This window comes from Panthera pardus, unplaced genomic scaffold (genome assembly GCF_024362965.1).
Source record: "Panthera pardus isolate Hobbes unplaced genomic scaffold, ASM2436296v1 HiC_scaffold_1, whole genome shotgun sequence".
Taxonomy (NCBI): Eukaryota; Metazoa; Chordata; class Mammalia; order Carnivora; family Felidae; genus Panthera; species Panthera pardus.
Window position 1 is genome coordinate 7,680,672 of NW_026526654.1, and position 11,719 is coordinate 7,692,390.

At 35.1% G+C, this 11,719-nt stretch overlaps 1 protein-coding gene across 2 annotated transcripts; it reads right to left on the reverse strand.

Moving 5' to 3' along the window:
• Positions 1–117: 117 nt before the first annotated feature.
• Positions 118–9,555, reverse strand: LOC128778250 (ankyrin repeat domain-containing protein 26-like). Of its 2 annotated transcripts, XM_053907012.1 has the most exons (4): positions 9,344–9,555; positions 7,871–8,099; positions 1,732–1,777; positions 118–359 (listed from the first exon to the last, which is right to left on the reverse strand). In XM_053907012.1, the coding sequence occupies exons 1-4, from the start codon at positions 9,490–9,492 to the stop codon at positions 340–342; spliced, it is 444 nt and encodes a 147-aa protein (XP_053762987.1). In that variant the 5' UTR covers positions 9,493–9,555; the 3' UTR covers positions 118–339. The 2 variants fall into 2 exon arrangements, with proteins under 2 accessions (XP_053762987.1, XP_053762955.1); XM_053906980.1 differs by lacking the exon at positions 118–359 and having other exon boundaries at positions 1,596–1,777.
• Between the last annotated feature and the right edge of the window lie 2,164 nt (positions 9,556–11,719).

Below are 11,719 nucleotides of genomic sequence, written 5' to 3' on the forward strand. Positions count from 1 at the left end.
GTCTGATGTATGTAAAACCCTCTAGTGCTGGTTTCCACGTACAAAATGTGCTTAAAAGTTAATGAGATGCCAAGAAGCATAGTTTAAAATATTATAAAGATTTTCATTACACACATATGATACAAAAACATTTTCCTTTAATCAAGACTTTTCCATATAGTGTGTTCAATTGGGAAACAATGAAAATGTTTTGTAAGCATCCAGTAATTTTTTTCTATTTATTTTTCAAATCATATAATTTTTGTTCAAAATCTGTACATATTCTCGTGACACTTTCCATACTGGATCCTGATTTAGAATTGAATCATCAGTAGATACTAAAGGCGTTCTACAGGATCCTCATTCAAATTCGGTAGCAGCTGAAAAGGAAAAGAAAGAATTATCTTCTTTCTCCAAAATACTTTTCACTACAAGTGATTAAAAAAAAAGAAGAAGAAAAGAAAAGAAAAGAAAAGAAAAGAAAAAAGAAAGTTGGGGCCTTTATGAGTGTTAAGAAAAATGAAAAATACCTACGTACAACTGCAATATGAAACCCAAGATTAGTATTAAATATATTTTGCTCAGGGTTGCACACTGAAATTAATTGCTATTGTGGATAAATATCAGTTTCTGGTTTTTTCATTACAAGGTGAAATTACAAGATGAGGACACAGTCCACCCTGAACAATCATAAACTATAAACGGAAAAATCAAACAGGCATTTCCAAACAGAGCCAAGTATACAGATGTAAGTGACAGGTATAAAACACAGCACTACTGGAACATACGGAAGGGACATCCCAGCTTTGTGTCAATATTGTCTGCTCTTTGGTGAAGGTGATATGTCAGCTGATACCTGAAGGACAAGGAAAAAGTATGCTAGGTAGAGGGAAGGAGCACATACAAAGAGCTAGAAGTGAGGAAGAACACTTTTGCAATTATGAGTAGTTTAGTTTGACAAGGTGCTAGAGCAAAGCAGCAGAGTAGGGCAAAGAGTGAGAGACAAGGCTGAATCATCTGGCAAGAGCAAACTGATTTGGGTGTTTTCATTCCATGCTAAGGAAGTTGAAGTTTTACCCAAGGGCAAAAGCAATGACAAAATCAATGAGTGAAGATTGAAACCCTTTACCTGTCAATGGCAGTTATATGACCTCTACTTAACCAAGCATTACTAAGATGACTTTGGCTTTTTGGGTCTTCTATCACTAGCAGAAACAACAATTTGATAAAGCACACCTTTTCTGAGACTTGTGCAGGTTGACAGTTCCATAGGGATGGCACCAGTGAAGGAAGATTGTCGCCAGAAATAATAACAGATATATAGACTTAGGGAGATTGAAAAAACTTCTTTAACGTTTATCTATTTTTGAGAGAGAGACAAACCACAAGCGGGCAGGGGCACAGAGAGAGGGAGACACAGAATCTGAAGCAGGCTCCAGGCTCCGAGCTTTCAGCACAGAGCCCTCTGTGGGGCCTGAACCCACCTGAGCTGAAATCAGTCGCCCAACCGACTGAGCCACCTGGGTGCCCCTAGACTTGTGGGAGATTTTAAAAGAGCTATGACACATGAGGACTAAACGAGGAAGAAGTGTGTTCTTCATTATGCTCATGCTTTTACATTTTTTATTCTATATGTACAAAAAATGTGAATGTAGTATCTATTATCCAAACAATGGAAAGGGATGCCATTTACTATTTATAGTTTATTTCAGATATCAATGATATCTAACTTCATACATTTTGGCAACATACCTTCTTCTAGTGCTCTGGTTATTCTTTTCTCTAACTCCCGCTGCGTCTGAAATAAGGCAAATACTATTTAGAATGTGTAAGGTAAACAAAAGACATGGTAGGAATTATATATAGCTTACGACATGTAGTCTTGAAATAATACTTGTAGAGATTAAACCAAAGATAGGGTTAGCTTAAACAGAAAAACTATCACATGAATAAAATAAATTCCTACCTATTTAGTTTTAGTTTTAAATAACGGAGAACAGATACATATATACACGCACACACACACACACACACACACACACACAAACACGTGTATATGTATACATATATACGTGTGTGTGTGTATACGTATATATAATATGTGTATATTATATATATAATATATTATGTGTATTATATTTATATAATATGTGTATATTAAATATATAATGCTATTTAAGTGAATCTGATAAAAAGCACAATTAATATTGATTTATTGAATGTGTATAATCTCTGAAACGTGATGTTTGATCTTACTGGTACAAAAAAGTTTAAACAAGAATCATATTGTATACCGAATTATTACTTGGAAATGATTAGGAAAAACTGCCATTTGTGAAAGTTTAATCAGTTTTTTACCTTAATGAATTGTTCCTTAAAATGGGCTTTCCATTTTTTCACCCTTAGAAAAACAAAATTTGAAGGAATGCTTTTTGCTATTAATTTTTCAGGACCAACTCTTAAATACATATAAAATGAAGAAAGTGGGACTGTCTTACTGTCCTGTGGAAATTCTACTGGCAAAAAATTGATTGAGTAAAAATATTTTGCTATCTGTGTTATGACTAAAACACTTATTTCTTTTCATATGCACACAAAGATTTCAGAAAATCTCTTTGAAGAAAGGAAAAATAGAGGGTTACAACAGTTTTCAAACTTATCTTCTGATTTATAACTTTCTCCATTAGAGATAAGGAAAGCAATATACAATATTCAATTGTAACTTTGTTTCCTTTCTCTAAATTAGGACCAAGTTTTGAAACACTTTATTTATTAAAGTTATGGTTATCCACTTATGAAATGTGTACAAATATTTCCAACTACAGGTGACCCTTGAATAACACAGGGGTGGGGTACAGTCAAAAACCTGTATATAATTTTTCATCCCCCCAAAAGTTATTACTAATAGCCTACTGTTGACCGGAAGCCTTACCGGTAACATAAACATTCGATTCATACTTGTTTTGTTCAGTAGAATAAGCTAGGGCAAAAAATGACATTGAGAAAAACGGAAGGAAGAGGAAATACACTTACAGTACTGTACAGTATCCAAAAATAATCCATGTGTAAGTAAAGTAGACCCACACAGGTCAAAACCATGTTGGTCAAGGGTCAACTGTATATTACAACTGTTCCTGTCTAGAATGTTCTTATTTAGATCTTTCTTAGACAAGGTAGCCTCTCCCTGAATGCCCCAAACGGGCTCCAAAATAGTGTACAGGACATAATCAACACTGTGGTGATAAGGATTCCAATGTCTTTACAAATTTGGGTGTGAGGACAAATGTTTTGGCTGACATGTTTCCCAATATTTTCAGAGACTGTTTTCTCTAATACCTTTTTTTAATTGAATTATAGTTGACATACAATGTTACACTAGTTTTTCAGTATACAAATTCAGATTGGACAATTGTGTACACTATGCTATGCTTGCTACCGTACGTGTAGTTACCCTCTGTCACCATACAACATTAATACAATATTATTGACGATATTCCATATGCTGTATTCTTCATTCCTGTGACTTATTTACTTTATAACTGGAATTTGTACCTCTTAATCCCCTTCACCTATTTTGCCCATACCTCTCTACCCACCTCCCCTCTAGCAACCACCAATTTGTCTTCTGTAGTTATGATTCTGTTTGTTCACTTGTTTTGTTTTTTTATATTCCACATGTAAGTGAAATCAGATGGTATTTATTTGTCTTTCTCTGACTTATTTCACCTAGCATAATGCCCTCTAGGTCTATCAATGTTGTCACAAATGGCAAGATCTCATTCTTTTTGTTAGCTGAGCTATATTTCATTGTATACATATTACACATTGTCTTTACCCATTCATCTCTCCATGGACACTTAGGTTGCTTCCCTATTTTAGTTATCGCAAACAATGTTTCCATAAACAGGGATGCATACAACTTTTCAAATTAGTGTTTTCATTTTCTTTGGGTAAATACGCAGCAGTGGAATTAATGAATATCTATTTTTAAGTTTTTGAGGAACCATAACACTTTTTTGACAATAGCATTATATTCAGGCCTTATAAAATGAATGGGACAACATGACTATACCAGACTTGTAAAATTAATAACTCAATACCAGATGATGGGGGAAGGCTGTATTCAAACAATTTCATATTACCATTAATAAATACGATATAAAATATAAACCACGTTTTTTATATGACATGACTTAAGGAGCTACCAAGGTAATGTTGCATCTTTTCCCCAAAAGCTCTTTTCCTAAATATTTACCTCTGTGACTTTTATGTTTATATCTAGGTAAAAACTGTGTTTCGATGGTGAAAATAGCTTTCAAGTCCATGAATAAGAACACATGTGTATTTTTGTGTATACCTTTCCATTGATCAGAAATATAAGAGGGTAAGAAAATTATACACAGATAAACTATATGTCAGCAAATTTTAATTCAAAGAACATTTTTAAAGGATTTTTAATTAGAAGGATTTTCTCATTAACTGTTAGCATTCAAATATGGCCCATAGAAATCTAAGGTTCGGTTGGGGACACTGCAGGATTGAGGGACAAGGAAGTCACAGCCGTAGTCTCCATCTCTCCTTTAGTTAGACAGCTCTAATTCTCTCTGTTTTACACAATACAGCTTAATACAAAAAAAAAAAAAAACTACGTTCTATTCTTTGAAAAAAAATATTTTGGAGGTATAAAAGTCACTAATTTAGTCAAAATCCCGAATTTTGCATAATAGAAAGAAAGGGCTCAGAGAGAGTGTACTTTGCCTGAGGTCATGAATCCAACTAGATGCAGACCAGGACTACACTTGTGGTCTTACCAAGCCTAGAGTTCTATGCCAGTTACTTCCTCCTAGTCAGGAAAAATACGGGTATTTTAAATATAACTCAGAGAAAATGAATACATAAAACTTTGTCATGTGGCTCAGTAATGCTTAGGTATGAGGCACACAATAGTAACTCTCTAACTAAATTACAAATTTTAAAGTCATGAATGAAAATAAAGGAACAGAAATTATGTTAACTCCTTTTGGTAACAGTCAATTTTTAAGCACAACTTTTTTATTTTTTTAAAAAACATTTTTTTTAACGTTTATTTATTTTTGAGACAGAGAGAGACAGAGCATGAACGGGGGAGGGTCAGAGAGAGGGAGACACAGAATCTGAAACACGCTCCAGGATCTCAGCTGTCAGCACAGAACCTGATGCGGGGCTCGAGCTCACGGACCGTGAGATCATGACCTGAGCCGAAGTCGGCCGCTTAACCGACTGAGCCACCCAGGCACCCCAAGCACAACTTTTGTAAACCACAGGACAGAGAACTTGAAAGAGAAAATCTTTAGGTGAAGCAAGCAAGCTGAAACTGAGGAAATTCTTCCTGAAAGCATTATTTATTCCTTCCAAAGAAAATCTGTTTTATCAAAATCAATCAACAAATGAGTGAACCCATGGTGTGGTTATTTATAGCAAAATTTAAAACCCAACACAGATTTCTCTTTCCCTTCTAGCATGCTTCTGCCTAACCTCTCATCATTCGTTGGTATGTACAAAAGACACAATTCACTTTATTTATAATTTAAATCCAGTCGGAAATTATAGGTGAACCTTCACTTCTCACATGTGGACTTATCTCTGTCTCCCTCCCGACGGGAAGGGAGACTTACCTAACGGGTGAATTTGGGAGAAGGAGCTAAGCAGTGCTTATGTGTTTCTGAATCTCCTCTTTGAAAAGATGTGCCTGCCCACAGTAACATGAATTTGGGTCTGCTCTCAGCTCTGTGGTAAGCACCCGGCCCCCGGGGTGGGGGTCAAACATTTGTTTCCTCGATTTACAACTGTGTGGAGAAGTGCCCAATTTGGGAGGAAGCCCAAAGTGGCTAACATAACCTAAATCATATCCTCCAATTTGTTAGTGTGTATTAGTAATAAAGCTACTAAGTTTCTCTCCATCTCCCTGTCTCCTGTGTTCTGAATTTAGAAAGAGAAGAGCAGGGTTACTTGCCGCCTACCCAGTGTCACCTGTCACGGCTCCACCAAGAAAAATGACTAGACAACACTTACAGAAACATTCTCTTCTTCCTTGACTTCATAACTAACGTACATTGTTCAAAAGCAACGCCCACTCGAAAGAGAGAAAAAGTTGAAAGGAACCATTTTAGGAACAAACGTAGAAAGTCAGACAAACTGAGGACACAGAGGAGTACATTCCAAATGAAAGAACATGACAAAACCTAAGAAAAAAAACTAAGTGAAACAGAGATAAGTAATGTACCTCATAAAGAGTTCAAGGTAACGGTCATAAAGATGCTCAGTGAACTTGGGAGAAGAATGAATGGATCCAGTGATAACATCAGAAAGAGATAGAAAATAAAAAAAAGAACCAATCAGAGCTGAAGGATACAATAACAGAAATGACAAATACACTAGAGGGAATCAACAGCAGATAAGAAGATGCAGAAGAACAGATCAACAATTTGCAAGACAGGATAGTAGAAATCATCCAAGCCGAAAAACAAAAAGAAAAAAGAATTTTCAAAATGAGGCTAGGTTAAGGGACCTGTGGGACAACATCCAGGGTAATAATACTTGCATTCAAGGGGTTCCAGAAAAAGAGAAAGGAGCAAAGAACTCATTTGAAGAAATAAAAGTTTCATTTAAAAAATTCAAATATTTGCTTTGATTTAGCTATTTATAAAATGCTCTACAATCACTCATCAAGATATTTTATAAAAATAGAAACAAAGGTGGTATAAGTCAAAAAAAAGGAAAAAGAAAAAAGAGTGCCATAAATAAGAAAGCAATTAAAGATGTATTCTCGTGTAAGAAAATAGCAAAACTTTTAACTTAAAAGAGAAATCAACCTTTTAATTTTACAAGTTGATTTAATTCATAAAAAGGACTTACCATGGATTCTTTTCTTTTTTTTTTTTTTTTTTTTTTTTTTTTTTTTTAGAGTAGCCTCCATGCTTAGCGTAGAACCCAATGCAGGACTTGAATTCATGACCCTGAGATCAAAACCTGAGCTGAGATCAAGAGTTAGACGCTGAACTGACTGAGCCACCCAGGCACCCCCATGGATTCTTTCAAATAGTAAACATTCATATGTCGTTAAGTGTTTGGAGGACGATCATTCACTGACATACAGGGGTGCAAAAACTGGATTATAGCAAAACTTTCAGATTTTTATGAACCACTGCCAACTGAAAATAAGTCCAAGCATCTAAGTGTACCTGTGGTTAGCAGGCAATAACATTTACTTTCTAAAATCAAATTTAAATGAAAGCTTTTGAAGAAATTTAACATGGGTAAGTTTAGTTATATTTACTGAATACAGTTAATGCTAGGTGTCTCTTGTGGCACACCTGGGTGGCTCAGTTGTTTTTAGTGTCCAAATCTTGATTTTGACTCAGGTCATGATCTCATGGTTTTGAGACTGAGCCCCACATTCGGCTCTGTGCTGAGCATGCAACCTGCTTGGGATTCTCTTTCTCCCTCTCCTTTTGCCCCTCCCCTGCATGAACTCACTCATACTCTCGCTAAAATAAAATAAAAATAAGTATGTCTTAGAAATGAAAGATCAAGGGACTAATATATATATAATGTGTATTATAAATATTATTTTAATGTCATATAATTAATATTAATATATATTAATATTAATATTATATTAAATATTATAGGTTATATTATAATATATATTATATATTATATTGTATTATATTAAAATTATATTAATATTATATTATATATATAATTTACCTCAGTTCTTTCTTAGCACATATAATGCTGACTTTTACTTCGTATGTGTTAGTTACTTAAACAACTCAGAATTTCACCAAATTAAAAGCAACAACTATATCAGATATCTGAAACCCAAACTAAAACAGATAATATAACTAACCTTCCACAAGGAAGTCTCCCTGTCGTCATATGACGGCCGTGGGTTTAAGGTAGGAATCACTAAGTTTCCTCTTGGATTAAGGTTTCCATTGAGCACTAAATTATTTTCAAAATGTCCACAATAAGGTGGTTCCAGGCCTGGGCTCATAGTAAGGGTCCTGAGTAAAGTTTGGTGCTGCTGTCTCTCCATAAGAAGTTTTGTATTGCTCTCTGACAGTCTCTCATTAGTACTTTGAAGATTAAAAAACACAAATACATTTTCTTTTTCCCTAAATCATTCCTAAATGACATACATTTTTTTAAATTTCCATAATAGTAAATAGCATTTGCCATTGAACAGTGTTTTAACACTGAACATGTGACAGAGCACACCTACTATCTAAAATTATACTTTTAAAATTGTTCTAAAGAAATACTTATGTTTCCAGGGGGATTCCTTACTAACAATTCAAATTAGGGAAGGGAGAGAAGTGGCTATCAGTGATGTACATGGCTTAACAAATAATATTTGCTGTCTTCTGGAATGGCTGTACTGACAGTATCCATCAGGATGCCATTATATATACATACTTATATTTAGTAAACCTGTTTACAGATATAAAACTAAACCATCCCTCAAAGACATTTTCAAGCGTTTGCTTTCACCACTCTTGTACATTTCACTTATTATCTCAAAGAAACTGAGCATTTGACACTGAGGAATCATTGAGACCAACAATCTCTAGGGGAGATAGTAGATGACAGAGATGTGATCAGAAAGAACTAAAACAGCTACAGAGGCAATTAGCTTATAATAGTTACCAAGGCACTGGAGACAGAATCTGCCCTTTCTGTCTTCAGTCTTCCACATGCCTCCCTCCCACCATGGTGCTCTTTTTAGCCACTTTGGGAATTATACTACCCTTCAGCCCTGTGTGAGTCTTTCTGTATTTCACCTGGATGCCTTTATGTAAAGTAGAAAAAGCATAAAGGATGGTTTGCCTCAAGGCCCACTCTAGTAATCATACCAAAGATCACAATGAAGAGAATAAATGTACCAAGCTGCCAGGATGAGTAGTAGTAGTACTTGACCTTTTAGGTTAAAGATGTAATCTTCCAAAAAGAAACTCATCGACATTTCTATCTCGGGTAATTCTGACAAGCAATTTTATAATAATAAGCTTCTAAATGAGAAAGCTTTGAGCAATGCACTTAAAGACTAGCAGATCCGATCAATGGAAAATATACAGGGTGAGGGGTGCGGGGAGGGGGTGGGGGAAGAGGTCCTGTAAACCCGAAAAAAAGAGGAGGGATGCAAACTGTCCTGGACTAACATTTCAAAAGTAAGTTCACTTAGAAACCTCATTTTCCAAAATGACACGATCTAGTTGGCTTTCACTTCCTACTCATCTCATGATCTTGGCTCCACAGAAATTATGCTTTAGAGGCAAATTAATAAGCTAAATTTCTTGTCTATGATTCTGTTTTGACTTACCTGTTCAGCTTATTTCTCAAGGACTTTCTAACTTTTAATTCTTCTAGGTAGAGTTGCCTGTAGGTTTCCAACTCTGTTTTAGTAGAATCTTCTTGAGAAGTCTTCATTGTAGAGACCTGAGATTCCAGATCTCTAATTCTAAGTTCCATTTGACGTCTCGTTGAAGCATGAGCATTTTCTCTTAACTGGTCCAAGTTTTCTCAAGCTGCTGCTTGTGCCTAATGAAAATTAACAGGATAGTTTCAAAATAGGTATAATCTGAATAATTAATTATACCTGTTTCCTTTAGTTCAGAGTCAATGATTCAGAGAGCAATTTTAAATGCAAAAAAGCTCAAGTGTAAAATATTTATCACCAATGTCAACTGAATTAAATATGATTTGTAAAATTAAAGTTCAATCATTCTTGTATTAGTATTCACGTAATCTGATAATTGAAATAATAGAATCAATGAGAAAATTTTAAAAGTCAACAACAAACTTAAGAATAATCCAAGTACAGTGCAATTTTTAAATTACAATTTTTCTTTTCCTCTTAATAGTGAGACTAGTTGTTTAAATCATCATTTTTTCTTATCCTCTCGATTTAGTAGGAATAGTGATGAAAACTGAAATCTTTAAAGGGAGGAACAAATGCCTCCAGAAATCTACAAATTACCATAAAGCAAGTAGAGGAAACCCCTACAATACATCTATCCAAAATGTAATTTGCAGTGAAATGAATTACAGCACATTACAGATCAATCAATTAACCTGTTAAAACAGGTTGACTTCATGTAATTTTTCTACTATGTCCAGTCGTGCTCTTTCTTCAATCTCCCGTTTATACTGTTCCACGTGACTGTGTTCTACCATGTTCATTTCCATAAATTGTTTCAATTTTACTACTTCTTGCTGTAACTTCTTGTTGTTTCTCTCTAGTTTTTCACGTTCTTCTTCGAAATCTTTCGTTGATAATAACTCTTGTTGAAGAACTTGATTTTTTGCATCCAGGTGTAGACATTTTGAAGATGTAGTTTCCAGTTCTGTTGTAAGGACATCAGCCTGCATGAATAAAACACTATAGTTTGGAAGGGAGTGAAAAGAGTCTAACTCAAAACTACTATGAAAAATTTTTTTTTTCAGATTTTAAGTAATCTCTACGCCCAGTGTGAGGCTTGAACTCACAATCTCAAGATCAAGAGTAACTGAGCCAGCCAGGCACTCAAATTTTTAAATAAACTCATTTGCAATAAAATGTTACCTGTCTTAGAATGTGGAACCTTAAACAACTCAGAAAATCAAGGGCCAAGTTAAAGCCATCAGGTGTTACTGAAATAGATCTTTGCTATCATTCTCTTTACTACACAACATTTGCACTTGATTCTATACTTTTATTTTTCTATGATTTTTTCATATCTTTCTTTCATAAAATAAGTCCCCTCTTAGGAGAAAGTCTTTAGCCCTTCCCCCATCTTAACACTCCATAATTTTTAAAGAAGTTTTAGCAATATCATATTGACTTATGTATGCCCATGTCAAAAAATACGTCCCAAGGTAAGACTCTGGAAATAAGACTCTAATTCATGAATCTATAAGTAATGCTTCTAATGCCACGGCCTGTTTCTGAACTGCAAATGTTTTATGCTAATTTGAAGTGCATTCCCAGGAGAAATGATTCTCCAGGATGTGTTAAGAAATCACATCTCCCAGTATAAAACTTTAATTGGATGATCCACATACTTTTTTGAGGCTAAAAAAAAAAATTAATTCAATACCGTTATCTTGTAATCCGTTGTTACTTTCTAGAAAATAAGAGATCATATTAAACAAAAACAACAACAACAACAAAACTGGCTGGAGTTTCAGTGATGCTGAGTTGGGAAGGACTTCCATCCATTCTATATGATTGGTAAGACAAGGTGAGTGGATGTGCTGGTTTTATAAATTCGTTGATACTTCTGTGAAAATCCCTCCCCTTAAATATATGCTGGCTTCAGTAACTGGTTTCTAGTGAACAGAATATGCAGAACTGCTGTGATTTTTAAGGCCAGCTTAGAAAATGTGATACAGCTTCCATCTGACTTTCTTTCTCTAGGGAAGCTCACCCTTAGAACGCAGCCACCACGTTGTGAGGAATCCCAGGCTACCTAGTGAGTCTTCATGTAGATACTCCAGCTGAGACTAGCCAACGTCCTATCCAAAGGCCAGCCTCAACAGCCAAACACGTGCATGAACAAGCCTTTAGATGATTCTAGTCTCCAGCTTCCAGTTATGCCAGCTGATGCCAAATGAAGAAGAAATGAGTTGCCCTACTCTGCTTTGCCTCAACTAAAAATTGGTGAACAAGAGAAATGCTGTTTTGAACTACTAGGTTTTGAGGTGGCTTATTATGCAG

Bases quoted from the DNA above. Each gene is read 5' to 3' on its own strand.
- LOC128778250 (XM_053906980.1), bottom strand. From the start codon at position 9,492: ATGGAACTTAGAATTAGAGATCTGGAATCTCAGGTCTCTACAATGAAG. The intron at 8,100-9,343 runs GTAAGTCAAAAC...TAATCTTCAAAG, and splicing joins TTGAGAAATAAGCTGAACAG to TACTAATGAGAGACTGTCAG. The intron at 1,778-7,870 runs GTTAGTTATATT...GCCTTATTTCAG, and splicing joins GGGAGACTTCCTTGTGGAAG to ACGCAGCGGGAGTTAGAGAA.